This window comes from Ursus arctos, unplaced genomic scaffold, assembly GCF_023065955.2.
Source record: "Ursus arctos isolate Adak ecotype North America unplaced genomic scaffold, UrsArc2.0 scaffold_12, whole genome shotgun sequence".
Classification (NCBI taxonomy): domain Eukaryota; kingdom Metazoa; phylum Chordata; class Mammalia; order Carnivora; family Ursidae; genus Ursus; species Ursus arctos.
In genome coordinates this window covers 65,722,465-65,744,224 of record NW_026622786.1, presented here as the reverse complement: position 1 = coordinate 65,744,224, position 21,760 = coordinate 65,722,465, and the positions used below count along the sequence as shown (strand labels likewise).

The window sequence follows — 21,760 nt, the reverse complement described above, 5'->3', positions numbered from 1 at the left end:
TGTTCTCAGGATTTCAACTCTGAACCCAGTGGAGAAGATTTGCCCTGTTTAGGGCTTTGGGGTGCTATTTGTTTAGCTTTTTTCCTCACTAACAGAGATTACTTTAGACTCTGGGAAACACTGGGTGAAATGGCTGTGGGTTCTGGAAAATGATTCCCGGTAGTCCTTGACCCCACACCGGATGCCTGCCCCAGTCCTGGGCTCTCTCCTCTCTCCATGTGTTCTAAAACAGCAGCTTCTGAGTTCACACTGTAATTTCAGCCTCTTAATGGGAAGCACTCCACTGAATCCGGCTGTAGTGGTCCAGTTCTTTGTTGCACTGATTAGTAACAAAGAAAATTAGATGGTCTGTAGTACCTTCAAAAGGGATATCGTCACAAAAAGTTTAGATTGATATTCAAGTTACACTGAGAGCCTTCAGTAAAAAGTGATCCAAAGTGGCGTATAGGGTTTGGAATCACTCCCAGTATACTTTTCAGAGTAGTGGGCCACCAGTTTGTATTTAACCTGAGTTCAAGGAGCAGGAGGGAAGAAGTTTTCACTGCTCTGCCTCCGGGGTGGGGGGGGGGGGGATGCAAACATGCAAAGGACCAACTCTAACGCAGTGGGATGGGGCAGTCTTGCGGCTGGCTGCGGGGGTTCCTGTTGGTTTGGGGTGGAGGAGCGGGAAGTAGGAAGCTGTGTGAGATTTGAGCAGGAGAGGGACTAGTCAAAGTAAAGTTCCAGGAAGGCTCATCTGGCAATGGTGTGTCACTTGGGCTGTTTGACGGATGAAACCAGCGGCTTGCAGGCTGGGGTGGTAGGTTTTTGTCAGCCATAGACACTGGTTTTCATCAGCTTTTTAGGACCTTTTTTACTCATTTTAAAAGCAAGGCATGCCTATTTATAAATAATTTGGAAAATACATCATCCCGTAATGAAGGCAGTATCAGCCATTCCCAACTCAATACTGTAAACAACGTTTATTTGTATTTCCTTCCTTTTGTCATTGCTTTACCGGTTTACAAATGATTTTGTGTCTTGTGTTTTTCTAATAGCATGAAGCTATTACTCAAATTATAAAAGTATGACTTTAAAGAAAACATTCCCAGAGCACAGCCCTTGTGCAAACCGAAGGTGTGAGTGATTTCAGGACTGGAGCAGGGATGAGTGGACAAGAGGCTGCCTCTGCCACACAGAGTGAACCCAGGAGGGTTGTCAGGCAGTCAGGAGAGGGGCTGTGAGAGTAGGAAGGAAGCTTTATCGCAAGGCAGCCCCCCAGCTCCAGAGGGAGCAGGACTGGAGAAGGGGAAGGTGTGAGTGAGGGCTTTCCAGAAGGAAAAAACTTCCCTTCTCTGGGAAGGAGAACAAACTGAGCTCCTGTATTCCAGCATCTCTGTGCTGTGATGCTGCTTAGCCATTTCTCCATTCTCGCTTTACTCTTTTAATAGTGCTAACGGTGCCTCCAGGGGATCTCTCCACACTGGAGTTTTGCAGGGTCCAGTCTGCCCCTCCCACCTCTTCCTCTTGCCAAGGGTCATCAGGGCGCTGCGCCTCCCTCCCTCGCCCCGCCATCCACCTGCCTTGCTAAAGGCCTTCGTTCCGCTGAAGCATCTTTTCTTTGCACTCACATAAGCAATTATTTCTCCTATCACTGCTCTTAATGCTTTCCAGAAAGTTAGCAGATCATTTTTTGCTGACGGGTATCACCCCACCCAGAAATGATAGACTGCCTCCCTCAGTCTTATTAATAATAAAAAGGCTTTTTTCTCTCCTCCCCCATGACAGCTATAGTCAGAGCAGTGTGGGAGCCCTTCCCTGCCAAGGTCAGCAGGGAAGGCTGGATCACTGAATCCCCAAGGAGCCAAGAGCAGGCACGCAGCCATAGCAGTGGAAACTGGAGACCCATTTACCCCCGTTGTACCGGGCTGCTCTTTCTCTCCTGTGAGAGCTTCCGTTTGGCTGCTCTGCTTCCCAGTGCCCTGCTAACTTCCTTTGAGTGCATAATTTCAGATTCAGGTGTAGGAGTTTGAGAGATAGACCTAGAACATCCCTACTCTCTCTGCCCAGTGAGGTTGTTATGATTCCAGTATCTTAAAGGTCATCCACAGTGTCCTGGGTCTGGATTACAAAAGAGAATCAGACAGGTACAGGTTGAGAGGACACGTAGGTTTTCAGAAGTGTGTGGAATGGGGCTTGGGGGCTTTAGTTGTCTACAAGTGCGAAAGAATCCAACAGTGGGATGTGAGCAAGCTCACCTTGGCTGTGTTAGGGGAATTGTGAATTCCAGCTCACAGGGATCCACTCTGGTCAGCCTGTCCTTGGTGTCTGTGTCCCACTCTCAGCCCCACGTTTTAAAGAGACATTCTAAGGGTTGTCCAGAGGCAAACGGGGAGGACGGCAAGGATGGTGCTGCACTCATGGATTCATCCGCAGTGGTTGCTTTTCTGTTCTCTACGGGGAAAGAAGTCAGCGGTGACTCTGAAGCTCAGTCCTGTGTTTCAAGAATCCAGGAAGAGACCGGGGCAGCTGTCAGGGTAGAACATATCCTTGGGGTGGTAGTGAGTCTCTGATTGTCGGAGACATTTGGATGGCGTCATCGGGGGTGACACAGAAGAGATTCTTACACCACACTGGAGTCTGACCTGAACATCCCTTGAGCTCTGAGATTCTGTATTTTTGTGTGGTTTCTGGGCATCAGACTGTTCTGTCCAGTGTAGCACTAGCTACATATGGCTTTTTACATTTGAATTTAAATTAATTAAAATGAAGTAAGATAAAAAGTTCAGTTCTTCAGTCATGCTAGGTACATTTGAAGTGCTCAGTAGCCACATGTAGCTAGTGGCCACCATCGAACAGCACCAATCTAGAACATTTTCATGATCCCAGAAAGTTCTGTTGGACAGTGCTGGCCTAAAACATCAGTGGCTGTGGGGAATGAAGAATGCCTTCTCCGTGGCTATCATGAAGCCCCAGGGCAAATCAGCTGGTCTGTCCAAGATCATAGAGCCAGTCCCACTTCCCTTCCACTTTGTTGTCCATTCAAAAGAGCTCTGAGTTACGATGAAGAGTCAGTCAAGTCCCAGCTCTGTCAGAAACCAGGATGACCTTGGGCAACTTACTTAACTTCTCTGGGTGCATTTCTTCATCTGCAAAATGGTATCTTCCAGCTCTAACAGTCTAATAAAATATGATAGCGTGATCTTTTCAGCTTGGTAGTTTTCCAGGGAAAGTAGCCATTTGTGCCAAGCACGCAGCTTTTATTTCACTGTCCACGTTAGCCTGATATAGTGGAAAGATCCCACAACTTGGAGTCATATCCAGCTTTGTCTTAGTTTGGCTATGGGACCTTGGACAAGTACTTGATCTCCCTGAGCCAGAGTTTGTCATCCAGAAAATGGAACGAATAACATCTCCCTTCTGGGTCATCATAGTTCATAGTGCGTTGCTCAAGTAAGGCTCCCCAGAATGAAGAAAAAAGTGAATAGGGTACCCCGAGGTGAAAATTACATGAAAGGGGAAGACTTTTTCCCATCTGCATGTTTCAGAGATGTACATGCTTCAAAGATGCACTGAAAAAGTAAAGAGTCTTGAGTCTTATTAAACCTCAAGCAGTATATATAGAGGCTTTGTATAGTGGGAAGTATAATGGGGCTCCCAGGTGGCTGCAGTCACCTTACCAGTCTACCATAAAGCAGGAATCAGGGGGTGTAGTTTAGTGAGAAGACTGAGTCTGAGACCAGCTCTTCCACCAACCAGGCCATGAAACCTTCAGCACATCTCTACCTTCTGGGGACCACTAGACAGATGCAGAGATCCTTGTGCTAAGTAAGGCCCGTTGGTAATTTAATGGACTTTGTTGAAGTTGTAAACATATGAATAGATCACCACACCCATTTTTTTTTTAAGAAGTATTTATCCAGCCTACTTTATGCCAGATACTCTCGTGATATTCTTGGATACTCTTCAACTCCATGATGGAGGCATTGTGATAGCTGTTGCCATGGAAATGTGTATCATCTATAGAGTTCAAGGACACAGCAGTAATTCGTGCCTGGGCCTCCTGGAGGAGGCAGCATTCAGGCCCGGTCTGTAGGGATGGGCAGGGGTTCATTTTGACATGATGATGAACAAATAGCAAGAACAAAGACAAAAGTAGAAACGTTAAGTGCATATTCAGAAAACTGACCTTTTTAAATTTGAACTGTGGCACAAGGTGCATGGAGAGTTAGCAGGCGATGAGAAGCTGGCCCAGATCCCGGAGGGCCTTGAATGCTCAAATGAGGGATTTGAACATCCATCACAAGGTGCTGGAGAACCACTGAAGGTTTTGAGCAGGGAGAAGTGGCACCAGCGGGGCTCATTAGAAACATCACCATCGGGTCTTGCCCCTGATAAAAGAATATCATGTATCAGGTGACAGGTGGGGGAAAGTAGGAGGAATGGGGCCACATAAGCAGACACCTGTTCTGCCTGTGGGCAGGCCTGCAGCCACAGGCACAGGGTAAGCCGATCCTCACAATCAAAGATGTTGTTTCTAGGAGCCAGCTGGCTTCTTTCTTCTCTCCCTGCTCCTGGAGGTGGGATCAGAGCTACCTGCAAGGGTTTGCTCCTCGAAGGCCCTGGCAGCGCCAGAGTCTGTTCTCTGCTGCCATTCTCCTGGGCTCTTTGGAATGAATATCCCCCCTGGGATCTGTATGCTCTGGGGAGATTGTGCTCACTCAGAGAGTAGGGTGTTACAACAGATTGGGGAAAATCTGCAGCCTGATCTTCTGCAATGATAGGTCTCTATGTGTGTCTCCTCTGCTAGACTAATCGTTCTACATGTCTGGGACTGTTGAATTCATCTCTGTACCCCCAGCATCTCATATAAGGCCATAGCAGTTATATCAAAGCGGCTATTTATTGAGCACTCCCTGTGTGCCAGGCATAGTGCATAGAAACCTTTTTTTAAGATTTACTTATTTGTTTGAGAGAGAGACATAGAGAGATAGTAGGGTGAGGGGCAGGGGAAGAAGGAGAGAATCTCAAGCAGACTCCCTTCTCAGCACAGAGCTTGAACCCAGGGCTTGATCTCATGACCCTGAGATCATGACCTGAGCTGAAATTAAGAGTCAGTTGCTTAACCGACTGAGCCATCCACGCACCCCGTGGTACCTAGAAATCTTACATGCATTAGCTTGTTTAATGCTCCAAGCGCTCTGCTAGAAAACTTCTAGACTATGTTATTCAAGCGATACAGCTCAGAAAGGTTAAGTGACTTACCCCAAGCTTACACAGCTAGTAAGTAGTCAGGATTTAAATCCATATCTTTCTAGCCCCAAAGCCCTTGCTCTTAACCTTTGTCTCTTTTCCATTCCAGAATAGATGATGTGTCAGTTAAAGTAACATAAACGAGAAATTCCTTGGAGTGGCCCGTCTCAAGATACAGTTGCCTGATGCTCTAACAAGCACCTATCAGTGAGAGAAGCCCACAAGATAAGGGGTGATGCGAACGGGAAGGGTGCTCCTAGTGTGTGGAGCTAGAATAGAAGTAGGAGAAGGATGGAAGCTGTAGAAGAGACACGTTTGAAACTCAGTAGAAGGATGAGCTTGCCAGTAATCAGCGACGGCCAGTGATGGGGACGGTGCCTCATGGAGTAGTGAGCTTCCTGTGTAACGTGGAAGGCGGGTGGCCAACTGCTGGGGATCTAGCCCAGAACTTCTGAGGCCACTTCCAGCACCAAGTTTCTGTGAAGCAGATTTCCAGGATAGTGCTTTCTGCTGGGATCACCAGTGGCACCTGTCACCTTTACTTCCACTTACCATGAACCACGGTTGTAGAGATTAGCAGTTTGGTGAATAGAATGCCTAGCCCATGAAAACATCCAGTCAATGATAGAGATCCTTCTTGTAATTCGAAGGGGTCTAACAAGTGATGCCCTTGTTTCCCACATCCTGGCTGTAAACCAAGTGAGACATAAGACAAAAAAGAAAAGTGTATTAAATCCTAAGGTCGCCTTTATTACAGATTATGTCCCGGATGGATTTCTTGAACACAATGGGCTTCCTGACACAGAACCCTGCACTTGGACAGACTAACAGCCCCGTCATAGGTGCTACGGACGCCACAGGCCTCCCCATATGAGAGCAGAGCCTGCTCCCACAGTACAGAGCCTGGAACAGAGAGTGCGCTTCCAGCTGGCATCTGGCTGCCAGAAGGGAGGAAGCAGGCAGCGGCTGCCCATTGCCCTTATTGAAGCCTGTTCGGAGTGGTCCCTCCACTCTTCCCTGGAGAGGAGGAGGTGAGGGAAGACTGAGGCCTAGACTGCTACTCCGGGGGCTCCCTCCACATGGAAGCTAACACTGGGAGTGGGACACGAACCCCTTGCCAGGAGCAGCCCTCTGTACTGCACTCTTTATTTATTTGCTCGCTTCCTCACTGGACTATGGGGTCCTCGAAGCAGAGGCTCCACCAGCACCCAGCACAGGGCCTGCCAGACAGGAAGTGTTCAGGAAGGGGAGGAATGAACAAACTCTCATCCTCTAATGCCAGTATTCGATTAAAGGAGCACCTTCCCAAGGCGGAGAAGGATGTATTTTCTTATCTTACCAGTCTCCCAGCACCCAAAACCAAGCCCTTATCATGCTTTCCAAGTCCTCTCCCTTTTCTGTACCAAGCACCACAGCAGGTTAGGCGGTGGGGGGCGGGGGCCGGTGAGGTGTTGCCAGAGGACACCGGAAACATTTTTCTCCAGGCTGTGCTGCTCCTCCCACCCTGCCCAGGCCGACCCCTGGCTGTGAGCGCTGTGGGGGAGGGGCAGCCCCAGCCCTACTCCCGCTGCCCCGTGAGTGATGAATGCCGATGCCTGCTGTACCACCTTGGTGAGAATCACTGAGCACGGCCTTATGAAGTCACTTTGGAAAATGGAAAGTACTCTGTGGAAACTGGGAAGTACAGTGGAATCTGTGGGAATGTGCTAGAGGAAATTCATGGCAGTGAAGTAGTAAAGGATAACCCAGACTCCACCAGGCTGATGGAGGCGGACACTGGTGCCTCTGTAGGTGCTCGCTGGTGGTATACCTTATGTTTGCTTGTGTGGTAAAATTGAAAGGTGTGTCCCAACGGGGGCTAGAGTCCCACACCGGCCCACAAAAGCCTGTAGTACTTGTCACATAATAATATTTTCTAAATAGCTACCAAATTCTAGGCATGTGCTATACACATTAAATCTATATCTCAGTTCTTTACAATAGCTCACCAAGAGAAAATTGTCTCTCTTCATACCAGTAGAGGAGCTGAGATTGATCAAAATCAAATTACTTGCCCAAGGTCACACAGCTAGTGAGTGCCAGAGCCAGCCCACAGTTGGGGCTCATACACCCCACACTGTACTGTCAGTCTTGCAGAGGCTGAGGCTAGAGTAAGCCTGCAGGGATGGGGAGTTTGGAGAGTCTACACATCTTTCATCAAGATCATTCGTGAAGTCACCTGGCTGTGAGCCACCCTTACCTAGAGAGAGAGGAGTAGCTTCCACACTCCCGCTCTTGCTGAGCTCGAGCAAGATCGGTGCCGGCCTAGAAATGCCAGTCTTGTCTTCAGAGATCCTGGATGAATGAAGTGAGTAGGATCCTGGTGGCCTGAGGCATGGGATTCTCTAGGGCTCTGCCTTCAGCATTGGAAGCCCTGGGCTCTAGGCCACTGGTTTAGTGGCTGGCTCTCTGCCGGGGCTAGAAGTGGATCATTTCTGAGAAATGTTTTAGTGTAACGATGTGCCGTACACCTCTATTCACTCGGGCTTTCATAAATGAATGAGGACACTTGAAAAGAGCATTTGGATATTAAACGTGGGGCGATCCCTTTTCTGTCATTTTTGCCCACACCCACTTCTACAGATTTCCTGGACAGGAGACTAAGAGAACAGGAGACTTAAGGCTCCAAGTCAAGGAGAAAAACTAAGCGAGAGTTAGGTTTGGTGAATGATCAAAGTGCTACTGTTCAGCTTAGGGACTTGTTATTGCTCGTGGCTGTGATCCGGGGCAGTAATTCTTCCTGGACGAGGTTTGGGGAAACGGTTTTGGTTCCGTCATTGACCTTCCGGTGCCAGCTCCTTTTCCTAGCAGGTCTGTCCCCAGCCCACACCCTCCCCCAGCTCTGGCTGCCCAGACCATCGGGTATCAAGGTCATTACTAGCCCTTGCACATTTATTGGGTGTCAAGCAGGCACTGCACTAAGCTCTTGACTTTCATCATCTTATTTGTCCTCACAGCAGAGGAGGGCTATCATTAGGCCGACCATTCCCTGACACCATCACACACCTGTCTCACCGTCAGTCTCACCTTAGCTCTGTCTTCTTCCTGGCCCTTTTAACCCTTGACTGAAAGGGATATTAGTCTCCCCTTCTTTGTGTTCCAGTCCCAGCGATATAGCCCTAGAATAGCACACATCTTGGGGCATTGTGATAATCGGTCCATATGTGTACCATTCTTGCATTTGACTCATGTTTATTAAGTACCTCCTGTGTGTTGTCGGTTGTCCCCACTTGGACATCCTTTACAGCAAAAGACCACTCCTTGTTCTTGCTTGTTGTGCGTCCCCAGCACACAGCACTGTGCCTGGTTCATAGTAGATCCTCAGGAAATGTTTGCTAAGAGAAGGCTTCTAGGTGATGTCTAGTCATGGAACAGTCTTCTTTCAGTCCTTCAAACCCCAGACACTGGGGAATAGGAAACCGGTCCCTTAGCTCTTAGCTTAATATGGAAACACACCTATGATTCTGGGTACTGAACTCTTGGTGATCCCCCTAAGTGGAGGAATCCAAGCTGCAGTTAGCCCTGAAGAGTCATTAAGGCCGACATCATTCATTATGTTCTGCGGGTGTGTTCATTTATTCTTTCCATAGGTGTTGAGCATTCTGCAGGTATCAGACTCTGTGCTGGGAGCTAGAGCCACAAAGATTAATAAGACACACACACACACACACACACACACACACACACACACACACACCATGACCACAAGGAGATCAGCAAACTAGATGATCAGCAGGCTAGATAGGAAGATGGTGAATCAAGGTCAGAATGGGTTAAGTACCATAGGTGAAGTTCATTGAGAGCCCTACTAGGTGGATTTTTAGGAGGGGGTAAGATCAGGGAAAGCTGCCTAGAGAAGATGGCATTGGAGCTAGACCTTAAAGGAGAATAGGATTAGGGCCTGCGAAAGTAGGTGGTAAAATTTTCCCCACAAGCTAAGACATAGAATTAGGAAGCTATGTTTTGGGGCAGCACAAATGTCACTCAGATAATTAATTTGTCTAATAATTGGCAGGGGTGAGTCAGGGGTAACTCTTATTACCATGAACATATCACTACAACGTTATTTCCTTCTCCCTCCCACTCCCTTCTCTAGCCTAAAAAATAGTTCTGCTAGGTTATAACCTAAAAGACTTTGTTCCTTAAAGGATAGGGTAGGAGAGCCTTATGTGGACTGATGCTCTGTCCAGATAGTCATGTAAGACTCTCAGTCCTTCAGCTCCCACGCCGCAGGGACTGGCCATGTAAAGGTCCCTTTGCATGTCAGCCCTGTGCTGGAAAAGAGCCTACAGAGGCCACCCCTGAGTTTCTGGAAGAGGTAGATACTGCAGATAGGCCAGCACGCTCCATCAGCAGGAGGAGACCAGAGAGCCAGATTCATCACTCAAATCATTTTATCTGTTGAGTCAACATCTATTTTTCAGTGTGGAACCCATAAAGGGACTCGGCATCTCTGTCCTGGAGAGGGAAGGAGTGCCAAAAGTGAGCAGTCTGCTCAGCCTTCATTCCTCTTTGCTACATCCACCGCCAGACCCATTCTCAGATGCAAGGTCTGCTTCACTCCTCGACATCTAGTTCTTGATTCCAAGGGTCCGGTTTAACACGTACACTTTCTTCTGTACACATACTTCTGTGTGTGTGCAGCACACACTCGCTCACCCCTGTGGTCTTAGTAGGCCTCGTAAATTGGTTATATGGATTAAATAAAACTCCCAACTGAAAAATGCCAAGGCATATAGGTCCCTTCCTGTCCAACGTTGTCAGATGTGCTCTGAAATGACTGTTTTCATCATCTATTCTGAGCCATAACCGCCCCAGAAATAGCTTTAGCAGGAAAGTGCTTTTGTTAGACTAGCTGTAAATTATATTTCAAATGTCTGATGTTGTTTTCTTAAAAAATAAATAAGTAAATGAAAGTCTAAAATTAATGACTGCTGGGGTTTGCTTTGCTTATGTGTACTGCTACAGATTTGGCTGCTTGCAGATGGAATTTCAGATCTGTTTACACTTCTGTGTTAGCTTTTTGGGGGAAAAAAAAAGCAGTCGAGAGATCTGGGAGGACAAATTTACAAAGTCGAACTTATTATAACCGTCCATGAGACTTGCTTCTTTCTCCCCCTGCCCTCTCCCTCCCTCCTTTCCCCCCTGCCCTCATTTTGTTGATTGTGGTTTTCTCTGCTCCTCCTCAAAGTTAGAAGGCAACTGGTTCTGCAGATGTTACGACAAGGTCACAGATCCAGTTTCACAAGCAGATGTTCACGAAGCCCCATTTCACCAGCACTTTGTCATTCAGCGAGTGCAGACCTTGTGGGAGCAGATTGGAACGACACAAAGGATGGGACATAAAAAGCTCGCAGAGAACCTGGTCACTCTAATGTGTTGAAGACGAAGGGCTTGGGGGTGGGGAGGGTGACAAGGAGAGAAATCTGCAGAGCAGAATTTCATGGAGGTTTTTTTTTTTGGTTTATCCAAAGATTATTATGTGTTGGATACAGTAAATCATCTATACACCCACATCCAGGAGGTAAATCTTCAGAACTCCATGCGTGGGCAGTTCTGCATTTAACAGCTGCCATACAGTAGCTATTTTGTTCTGCACTTAGAGACCCTTATCTGTGCATTTGTTTTAAGTTATCGTCAACTCTCCTTTTGTGCCTCTATTGCTGTTCACCTGATTCTCATTACTGTTACAAGAGTAGCTGAGAGTCTGAACTACTGAGTTATTTAAACTGACACCATGAGGTAGAATGATAGACGAGGGGCTGCCATCTCAGCTGTTGACTCAGCCTCTCCTTGGAGGGTGTTGCTATAATGGATTCAGCTCCTCTTGCCTTTCCCTAGGTCTCATATGCCCGTCCGAGCTCTGCCTCAATCAGGGATGCTAACCTCTACGTTAGCGGCCTTCCCAAAACCATGACCCAGAAGGAACTGGAGCAGCTTTTCTCGCAATATGGCCGTATCATCACCTCTCGAATCCTGGTTGATCAAGTCACAGGTTAAGTGTTTCTTTGTCATTTCTTTCCTTGTGTCTCAATGCCACAGCCAGTGCCCTGTGACCCACAGGAGCAGAGAGATAATGGTTACTTAGGGTAAAGGATATGGGTCATGTGTAGACAGATTTTTGACTTAGGAGAAAGACTTCTTATCAGTCAAACGCCCGCATTTAAAATGGGCCTTAGAGGTAGATCTCCATCATGGGAACTGTTCCAGCAGCAGCTAAACCACTTGGCAGGGCTATAAAGAGGATTCAGGCATCAGGTTGTGAGTGGGACTGAATGACCTTCAAAGTCTCTTTCAACCCCCAACTAAGTAACATTAGTTTTGTCTGTGAGAAGAACCTGTGTTAGAGCTCCAGCCCCAGGGAGAGCATCATGGAGCTAGAGGAAACCTCATGCTGTCTCATTTTACATACGAGAAAAGAGAGGTCCAAGGTGGGGATCTGACTTCTGCCCGGCTAGTTAGTAGCAGTGCAGGGACATGAGCCAGGGCCTGCGACTGCAGTACTTTGTCCATCATAAAGAAAGGCAACCGCCACCTCTCAGTAAGAAATGTAAGGTACCCTGGGTTGCATTTTTAATGACAAAATGTTTTCACCTGCTCCACATTTGATCCCAGTTCAAAACACCCCCACCCCCGAGAGCAGTTTAGCATGTATTTATCATTCAGCTCATGCAACAAACCCTTCCTGAAGCCAGCTCTAGTCCCCAGACACCGTGCAGAGGGACACTGGGGACCAGGGATGAGGAGGCGCAGGACTCCAATGTGGTGAGCACCTGCGAGGGGCTGTCCGGTGTCCCACGGGAGCTCAGCAGGAGGTGTGCTGTGCCCGGCGGGGATTGTTGTTGAGGGCTCCGTCAAGGAGGTGATGTTTGAGCAGGGTTTTGGAGGATGACTTGCAGTTATCTGGCACAAAGGAGGGATAGAGAATTCTAGGTGGATATGATGTATCCTGTAGAATAGGTGGAGAGGACATATGGTAAGGCATGGAGTCGAGGAGGAGCACAACCTGTTGAAGGGATATGTGGCAGTTCAAGGGTGGCTGGCATGAGGCTCAACAGGGGATTTGGGGCCACATCACCAGGAGCATTAAATGCCATGCTAAGAAGCCTGACTTCATCTGTATGCAACGTGGAGCCATGGAAAGGGTTTTTGTTGGGGGGGGGGTTGTTTGTTATTCTGTGTGGAGTGGGGGGCAATGAGGAACACCCGGTACCATGCACAAGGTAAAAAATGGCAAAGTTATGAAAAATGTATTTAAAGGGTGTCATGTGGTCAGAGTTTGCTTGTCAAATAGATTACATAGTCACTAGGTGTGGAGGGTGCATTGTAGGACTAGAAACTGGACAGTGGGTGATGGGTTACAGCAACTAGAAAGAGACGAGCACTGAGCAGGTGGTGGTAGAGGCTGGAATGGATGTGAGCGGTACCTGTGTTCAGTGGGTGGGTGTCCCCTGTTCAGAGCCGTGATGGCAGAAGCACAGGCAGGTGCATTTTGATGGGTGAGACACATGTGGGGAGCCAGAGTCAGCCCACTGGTGGGGCCAGGGACCAGCCCCACCAGTGGGCTGACTCGCCACAGAATACCCCTGGGGCCCAGCCCATCTCTTCCCAGAGATGTTTACCCGTTTGGTTTCTTCACTTTTTATGAAGGCTCTTTCTCTTTCCCCAGGAGTGTCCAGAGGGGTGGGATTCATCCGGTTTGATAAGAGAATCGAGGCAGAAGAAGCCATCAAAGGGCTGAATGGCCAGAAGCCCAGCGGTGCTACGGAACCGATTACTGTGAAGTTTGCCAACAACCCCAGCCAGAAGTCCAGCCAGGCCCTGCTGTCCCAGCTCTACCAGTCCCCCAACCGGCGCTACCCTGGCCCGCTTCACCACCAGGCCCAGAGGTTCAGGTAGGCACACCCCTGGGGGAATGGGCGCTGCTACACGAGTAGAGCTGGGCGAGGGCCAGGGAAACCCACAGCCCTGAAAGATGGGGCAAGCGTAAGAACCTCCGCCCCAGGAGTCACTGTGTGAACCTCCCCACCGGGCCTCAGTTTCCACTACTGTGACATGAAGAGGTTGGACCAGATGCTCTTCCAAGCCCCCTTTCCACTTACCGCTGTGACTGTGGTTAAACTTCAGATTTTTGGATTAAAACAAAATTCTTACATTTAACCAAACCAGAAGCTTCCATTTCAACAAGAGTTCATCACAAATAAGTGACCACATTCAACAGCTTAGACTTAAGGCTGAGGGAGGGGCTTTTAATAAAGTCGAAGAGAAGTGTAGGCCAGGAATCAGATCCTTGCCGGGGAGAGTGGTTTGGCCTGGCCTCCCCTTTCTTCTCCAGGAAACTCTGTAGGGTAGGTACTCTCTTTTGTGTTAACTTCACTCTGTTAAGTCAGCATATTCTGGGAAGGCAAGAAGGAAGATTGTTCTAAGCGTTGTTAGTGTTTCCTTCAGGCACCCAACCCTCCCAGTGCAATGGGGACTTCCCTTCTCCAGGGACATTTCTGAAAGGCAGGTTTCACTCCAAAGTCAGGTTTGGACTGCCTTTATTGTACAAGAGATAAGAACATTCTTGACACAGCCATCATAAGTCTAAAAAATTCTCTTATTCCACCCATGTCCCAACTGCCCTTTAATGAAAAGGGCTTTTTTTTTCCTCCTTTTCAAACATCACATGGAAAGATAGTAGGCCCTCCATCTGGCCCTGAGGAGGAGGAAAATCAGCCTTCGTAGCATCCTCCCATGTCCTGGGAATTTGAAAGGGTTAATGATTTCATGAAGAGTCCAAGTCATCTAATTTTTATTTTGTGTGAGAGCACATGCAGTATTTATGTAAAAAGCCTTTCCAGCAGGCTTCTAATGGTGGAAACTATGGTTACTACTGCCCCATGGTGTGAATAGCTTGTCCCCAAGTAAAATACTGAACATGAGGGAGATTATAACGTAATGGCAATTTGCTAGGAGGAGCTTTCAGGTTGTAAATAGTAAGCTAATTATAAAAAAAAAAAAACCCTTAACCCTCAAACTCCTCCTTCCCCAAAAAATGTGTGTGGTAAGATTTAGTTAATGTAGCTAGACTAAGAGAATAGATCCATTCTGATACGCATTGTGCACACACGTGTATTCCTTTCATTCACAAGTTTAATTGCAATAAAAGGTGAATTGCAATAAAAGGTGAACAACTTAAGAAGCTGCCCCCTTTTAACAACTTCACACACAATACAAAATGAAATCCACACAAATGTTCTAAGAGGAGGGGGGTGTGGGATTAATTCAGACCTTGAAAGAAAGGGAGCTTCATTACACACTTGCTTTAAACTCTAGCATTGACCTGAACATGAATTACTCATAGTTGGAGGCAGAAAGGGGGGAAACTACCGTGGAGAGACTCCTAAGCATTGGGGAAAGTTGTTGAGCTTTTCTTCTTTGAAAATGGAGCATTCTTATTAATAGTTCCATTGAGCGATCTTGCCATCTGTGAGGCATTAACCCAGAGACCCTCCTTCTCTTTGCAGGCTGGACAATTTGCTTAATATGGCCTATGGCGTAAAGAGGTAATTAAAACTCCACAGATTGCCAGATGTCCGTGTTGGCACAGACTGGGGCTAGAAATTTTTTTTTTTTTTAATTCACTAACTTTACTTTTTTTTTTTTAATTCTTCCTTTTTCCTCCACCAGCATGTCAAATTCTTAATTTTAATTTCAGACCTCAGTTGGTTTTGTTTCTTTTAGGGCACACAAAGTGTGTTTGTGTGTTTCACTTTTTCTTTTATTTGCAGGTGGGCTCCTCCTATGGTTCAGGTGCCACAGCTACCAAGCCCTTGATAATCTGGTTCTCTGGACGGCTCCCCTAAGGGAGAAGGCTCCTACTCTTTGCCAGCTGATTTTGCAAACTTGCAGAGCAACTGTTTTGCATTAGCAATGCCAAGATTCAGTTAAGAGGGCAGATTCCAGCAAATCAAAATTAGAACATTTTGCTAATCATGGTTGACAATCTTATGATTGTCAGTGGAAAAATTAGATTTTGGACTACCAGCTCTGGCCAAAGCATGAATAAACGTGTGGATGACCTGCTGACTCCCACCCCCACCTCAGTGTGCATTTCAGCGCACAGCCTGACAAAGAAGCGTATCTGTGTGCACCTCAACCAGGGGTTTCTTTTGTTACAGGTTTTAACAGTTATTATAGATCCTCCCTTGGTTATACATGTATTATGTGTTAAACTTGCAGTTCCTTTCATGTAAAGCCTTTCTGTGGGGTTGGGGCTCAAATAGAATTACAGTTTGTGGGGCTCTCTGAATGCAGTCACAAGAGTGGTCCAGACCTAGTCTGAAAGCTGAATCTCGGGAAGTTGAGTGCGTTATGTCACTGTGTCTGTGAGATTCCCATGCGTGCTTTTGCTAAGCTGCACTGGGCTGCTAGGGACATAGCATCTTCATCACCCTGCTCGGTAGAGCTGCACACTTCAATTCCCCTCCCTACAGTCAGCAAAGACATGTGGTCTTTAATAGCCCCAGTCACACTCCCCGTATGGGCAGTGCCTCACCACATGGCCACGCGTGGTAAGTACCCCGACTCTGGAACCTGGCACACAGTGGAGGGAGTAGCTGGCCTGCCGGCTTCGCTAGCCGAGCACCAGCCTCTCCAGTCTCAAGCCTGGCACGAGTGAGGGTAACTGGGAATTACTCCCTCATGTCGGGCACACTGCCTGCCTCTTCCCACTCCCACTTTTACATTTTTCCCACCTCTGGCCTCTGCTCCCGTCTACCTTCAGGGCACCAAGCGTGCGGGGATGCTTCTGCACGCTAAGGCCAGAGAGGGCACAGAGGAGGCTGGTCCCCACTCGGGGCAGACATCACTAGTCCATAACAGCATTCTGTTTTCTTGTTACACCCAGATGTGGGTCCAGACTCCTTCCTACCAAAGTGCTCCAGGGGGGCATTACCAGCTAGAGTTGAGACTGCTTGAAACGTCTTTGCTGGCTCCTGACTTTGGCCCTAAAACAAATACCTCACTGTTCTCTACTTTTAAACTGAAAGGAGTCGGTTCACTCAGTTGGAGGAGAGAAGGTTGAGAAGACAGTCTTCAGAAATAATGAAATCATAGACATGGATTTGCCCTCCTAAGAATCCCTCCCATGATGAGTTTTGGTTCTGTCTTGTTACTTGTTTTCAAGCAGGAGAGAAGATTGACTTAGCGAATATAATGCCCAAATTAGCACCTGTTGAGTTGTTATGTTTAGCGTATCTTCAGCAGCCATTTGATTATCTAAATTCTAGTTAGAGGCAGAACTGTTCTTTCCTAGGACTTTCAAATCTCCAAGAATATTTGCTCATTTTTAAAACGCCCCGAGGGGTGCCTGGGCGGCTCAGTCAGTTAAGCATCTGACTCTTGATTTTGGCTCAGGTCATGATCTCAGGGTGGTGAGATGGAGCCCCGCATCGGGCTACGCTCTGGGCATGGAGCCTGCTTAGGATTCTCTCTCTCCCTCTGCCCCTCCTCCCTCTCTAAAAACCAAAAAACAAACCAAAACAACAACCAAAAGTCCTAGATAACACTTCACCCCATTCTCTCTCCAGTTTTTGCTTCCTCCTCCTCCCCTTTTTCAGAAATAAAATACCATAACCCAACCACATGAAAACCAAGACATTAGTCAATGGATAGGGCCCAGTTGCCTGTACATGTTTGATAGAAAACAAAATGTTAACAAATATTTTTCTGCTGTAGGCACTGGTAACCTAATCCGATGCATCCATTATGAATCACACATGGATATATTTTATCAGACAGTGAATAGAATCTGAAGGGTTGTTTTCCTTTTCAAGATAACATGAAAACTGAGATTTCAAAGCCTAATACAAAAGTAGTTGTAATGGGGCAAATAACAGTTTTCAGCTTTTCTAATTTAAGACATATAAATGCACAAACCACTTGAAGTCTCACTCCTGTGATGCTTAGAAATGAATTCCAGATAACATAGCATCAAGGAGTGATACATCATTATTATTGCTTGGAGGTTTGGGGGGAACTCCTCTGAATAGATGCTAAATGAATCATGAGCCACCCATCTGATTAATAACAAGCTATGTCTGTTCATTCTCATGTGTCTCTCTCCTCAAAATACGAAGAGATCTTTGACAACCATAAGTCAGGGGACTGCAAAGATGGTAGACTTGAGCACTCCTAGGGCCATCCCCTAATCTGCCTTGAAAAATAAATAAAATTTCCCAAGCACTGATATCCAGCAGTGCTATTCACTTATGCAATCGATAAGTATTTATTGAGTATTTTCTATGTGTCACTGTGTCTGTGATATTCCCGTATGTGCCCCACTGAATAAATAAGTAGAGCAACAGGATGAATGAAATAGAGCCCCTCCTCCCCAGAGCTTACTGCCTGTTGTGGGGGGAGGGAGGATAAGGGTCCAGATGGGATGCCCTATGACCACATACTGTGGTAGAAGTATGATAGAGCCTTGCTCTGGGAGTTCCTTATGGTTATTAGGAATTGACCTAGGCTTTCTCTTGGCATATATGGGCCTTAGCCAGTTTAGCCATTCCATTCAGAAAAAATGCCACCGACATTAGTTTTTGCATTTTGGTTTTTAAACCCGGAAGACTGTCCTGCAAACACTCACTCAGCCCTCTGCCCCATGTCTGTGTCTGTGCATCTGTGTGTTATCCGTGGTCAGACTGATGTCTGGACCAGTCCCCCCTTCTGCCTGTCCCCCCAGGTTCTCCCCAATCACCATTGACGGGATGACAAGCCTTGTGGGAATGAACATCCCTGGTCATACGGGAACAGGCTGGTGCATCTTTGTCTACAACCTGTCTCCTGATTCCGACGAGAGTGTCCTCTGGCAGCTCTTTGGCCCCTTCGGCGCAGTGAACAACGTCAAGGTCATCCGCGACTTCAACACCAACAAGTGCAAGGGATTCGGCTTTGTCACCATGACCAACTATGACGAGGCGGCCATGGCCATTGCCAGCCTCAACGGGTACCGCCTAGGAGACCGAGTGTTGCAAGTTTCCTTTAAAACCAACAAAGCCCACAAGTCCTGAATTTCCCATCCTTACTTATTAAAATATATATATAAATATATACGAACAAAACACACGTGCGCACACACACACACACACACAAACACATACACCCGCACACACACAAAAGAGAGAGAAACAAACTTTTCGAGGCTTATATTCAACCATGGACTTTATAAGCCAGTGTTGCCTAAGTATTAAAACATTGGATTATCCTGAGGTGTACCAGGAAAGGATTTTATAATGCTTAGAAAAAAAGAAAAAAAATACAAAAAAATACCTTTGATGCATTGAATGTTCTTTCATAGCTGTCGTTGTTGAATATAATATACATAGATAGCGATGTGCAGGGATTTTAACCCAGCCAGCTAACTTTACTACCTTCCTTGAAGGTGGGTCTTTTTAAGATGACCATTCGCTCATTTGAAGAAGAAAAACAAAAAACAAAAAAAAATAATAAAAATAAAACAATTTTTACAAAGTAATGGGATTCAAAGAAAGAAAAAAAAGATTTTTCTTTTTTGTCAAAAAAGTTGATCCAATCAGATTGGTAAAAAACCCCCACACAAATTAAAGAGGAATAATAAAAATTGCAAAAATGAAAAAAAAAACTTTTGCAAATTTTTTTATTTTTCCTTTTTTCTTTTATATCATGTGAACTAAAAACAGTCTTCTGTTAGGGGATGGGGGCAAGGGGGATACCTGATGACATTAACAATTTAATAACATTAACATTGTTGCCAAAGAGGTGGTCTCTTTGCTGAAAATGGGTTTCAAGAAAAATCTATTTTTATAAAATATAAAGAATTTTTACAAGAGAATCTGGATTTGAGAAAAAAATATTTTGACTGGCTAATTTAGGGGAAATTGACAACTTTGTCGCGTTCATACTGCACTGGTAACTTTTTAGAGATCAAGATGTGTGTTTTAAACTGGATTCGTAGACTGTTTTTTGAAGGATGGGCTATAAACAGATGATCTTCATATCTTTTCATAGCATGTAATAATAATAAAAAAACAATTATTAATTACTAGGGGAAAGGAGTGTTCGTTCTACCCAGGGTACCACAGTTCCCCACAGTCAAAACCCAAAAGCAAGGAGATGAGTTGAAAGACAGTTTTTCTTTAAGTCATCAGTATGGGATGTCAGCAGAACAAAAATTAAAAAGATTAATTTTCCTTTTGATCTAAAACTTCCTTAGTTTGAGCAGTAGGTGCTACGAAATTATTTACATATCTTAGTATCATAGTTAAATGTAATGTGTTTAGGAGAGGAAAACAAAAGATACATTTGCTTTAAATTCATTAAGGAATTTTCAAATTCACTTTGTAGCCCATGCTGATAGAATTGGGCTGTGTTGGTACATTTGAAACACTGTTTATGTTGCTTGAAACACTTATTTATTTAATCGCCGATGTGATGATGCCTATGGCCGAGATCAAATATAGCTAGATTGGCTAGACTACTTATTTGTTTACTTAAACTATGGGAAGAAGCATATTATTGTGTCATTCTGTTGTGTGTGTATGTGTATATACAATATAAATATATATATATAAAGTTATTTTTTCTTTGGGTTAATTTATTATAAGTTGTAACACTTGGCTAGTTTTGTTTGTATATGTCTTAAAATGTTTTCTTATGATATTTAAGTGACAGTTAAAGAGGTATCAAGGTAACTTGTGTAGAACTATTGTTTGATATATTGTCATGTTTGTTGTGAATATTTTTTCTTACTGCACAGTAGAAAAATAAAAACAACTGGGTCTTTATTTTAATGTAATTCAGACTGGGGAAAACAAAACAGAGCTAAGGGAACAAAATGACTGAGGGAGCATTCTCCCACGTCCAGTGCACTGATCATTCTAGTATGTTTGTGCTTTGTACGGTTATCTATTTAAAACAAAAACAAAACAAAAAAATACAAGGGTTCATGCTCTTCCCTGGGTAATAGAAACAGTTACTCGCTATGCATAATCTAGTTGATAGTTAAATTTGCTATTGCTTTTCTTGTCTTGTTATATAAAATCTTTTCAATACAAGTTTAGTCTTAATGGTAATAAAACGTTATGGTTATTTATAACTTGTGCTTATTTTGTGCGTTTTTTCCCATGCTGAACCCACTAAGTGCATGTAGACAGAACTGTTGTTTTCACACTGAAGAGGCAAACTTTGTAGTAGTCGTCGTAGTGGTAGACAGATAACGAAAACCAAGGCTGCATCATAGACTCCTCCTTTAAATTTTTTTTCTGTTTTTTTTTCCTCTTTTCGGTTTTGAAACAAACAAACACCAGATTTCAGTTCAGAGAACACTCGTTCAACATTCAGGGAAAACTTTTTACATCACCTGCTATGAATGAACGCAGTTTGCTGGCAAAGTTTTGATGCATTTGCTAAGCATTAGTGGGAAAGGCATGCCAAAATCTCTTCTCTATAATGTGTTCACTCTTGGGGGAAAAAAAAAGGAAAAAAAATCTTAGGACCAGGCAGTTGTATACTTTAGTTATAATGAATGGCTTCATGTTAATCTTGCTAGTTTAGATGATTTCTGAGGGAAAGTATTGTAAATGTTTTTTTTTTCATAACCTTGTTGTGTTTGAATTATTTGTACTTTATCTGTCCAGACAATAAATGAAAGTGTGTAGAATGGATTTGAGCTTCCCAGATTTTTAAATGTGTTCATTCAAACTTTTTTGTGTAGCATCTTCAGGTTTCCCCAATAATTTTATCATTAAACAAACGCCAAAAAAAAAAAAAGGAGAGTAAAATTGTGTTTTGCACCTTAACCCAGTCTCTCAAAGTCAATTCAGGATTCAAAAGTCATTGCCCGAGTTCCATACAACTAGAAGTGTGGGCTCCAGCCGGCAGTATCTGCGCCATCTGGGAGCGTGTTAAAATGCAGAATCTCGGGGTGAATGCAAATCTATATTTAACCAGATCCCCAGGTGAATCACTGGTACTTTAAAGTGAGGAACACTGCCGTGATTGATAACAAGCTGGCACATTTGGCATTATGTGCGGCATTATGATACATTAGCGTCTGTTCTTCCTTTATAAGCATATTTGTGACTTATTCAGAAGAAGGAAGTCCCTATTAGCAGAGCATCTATTGTCAGGCTGTGTGGTGCCCTCTACGGTCTCTCACTTTGTTCTCCAGCAATCTGGGAGAAGTGGATAGCACTATCCTCATTTCACAGATGGCAAGACTGAGGCGCAATGAGATTAAGTAACTTGGAACAGCTAGCAAGTTTCCAGCTGGGATTTGAATCCCAGTCTGATTCTTCTGCACAGCACCCCAGCCTTGAGATTGTAGAGCTTGGGCGGTATTAAGGAAACAGACCGTTTGCATCAGAAGTGACAGCTACACAAGAAAAGGTCACCTTTTTATTTTAGCATTCATTTTTGTGTAGAAGTTAGCAAATATTTGACTTTCTTACCTTTCAATAGAAACCCT

At 45.2% G+C, this 21,760-nt stretch overlaps 1 protein-coding gene across 3 annotated transcripts in view; it reads left to right on the top strand.

Moving 5' to 3' along the window:
* ELAVL4 (ELAV like RNA binding protein 4) overlaps window positions 1-20,811 on the top strand; it is a 139,871-nt gene extending 119,060 nt beyond the window's left edge. For 2 of the 3 annotated variants that reach the window (XM_048220348.2, XM_057310650.1), the window contains exons 4-7: window positions 11,113-11,266; window positions 12,941-13,166; window positions 14,781-14,819; window positions 17,999-20,811. In XM_048220348.2, coding sequence (XP_048076305.1) covers window positions 11,113-11,266; window positions 12,941-13,166; window positions 14,781-14,819; window positions 17,999-18,326 — 747 coding nt within the window. In that variant the 3' untranslated portion in view covers window positions 18,327-20,811. The remainder of the gene's footprint in view (window positions 1-11,112; window positions 11,267-12,940; window positions 13,167-14,780; window positions 14,820-17,998) is intronic. The other variant, XM_057310651.1, reaches the window with a different exon arrangement.
* The last annotated feature ends 949 nt before the right edge of the window (window positions 20,812-21,760 follow it).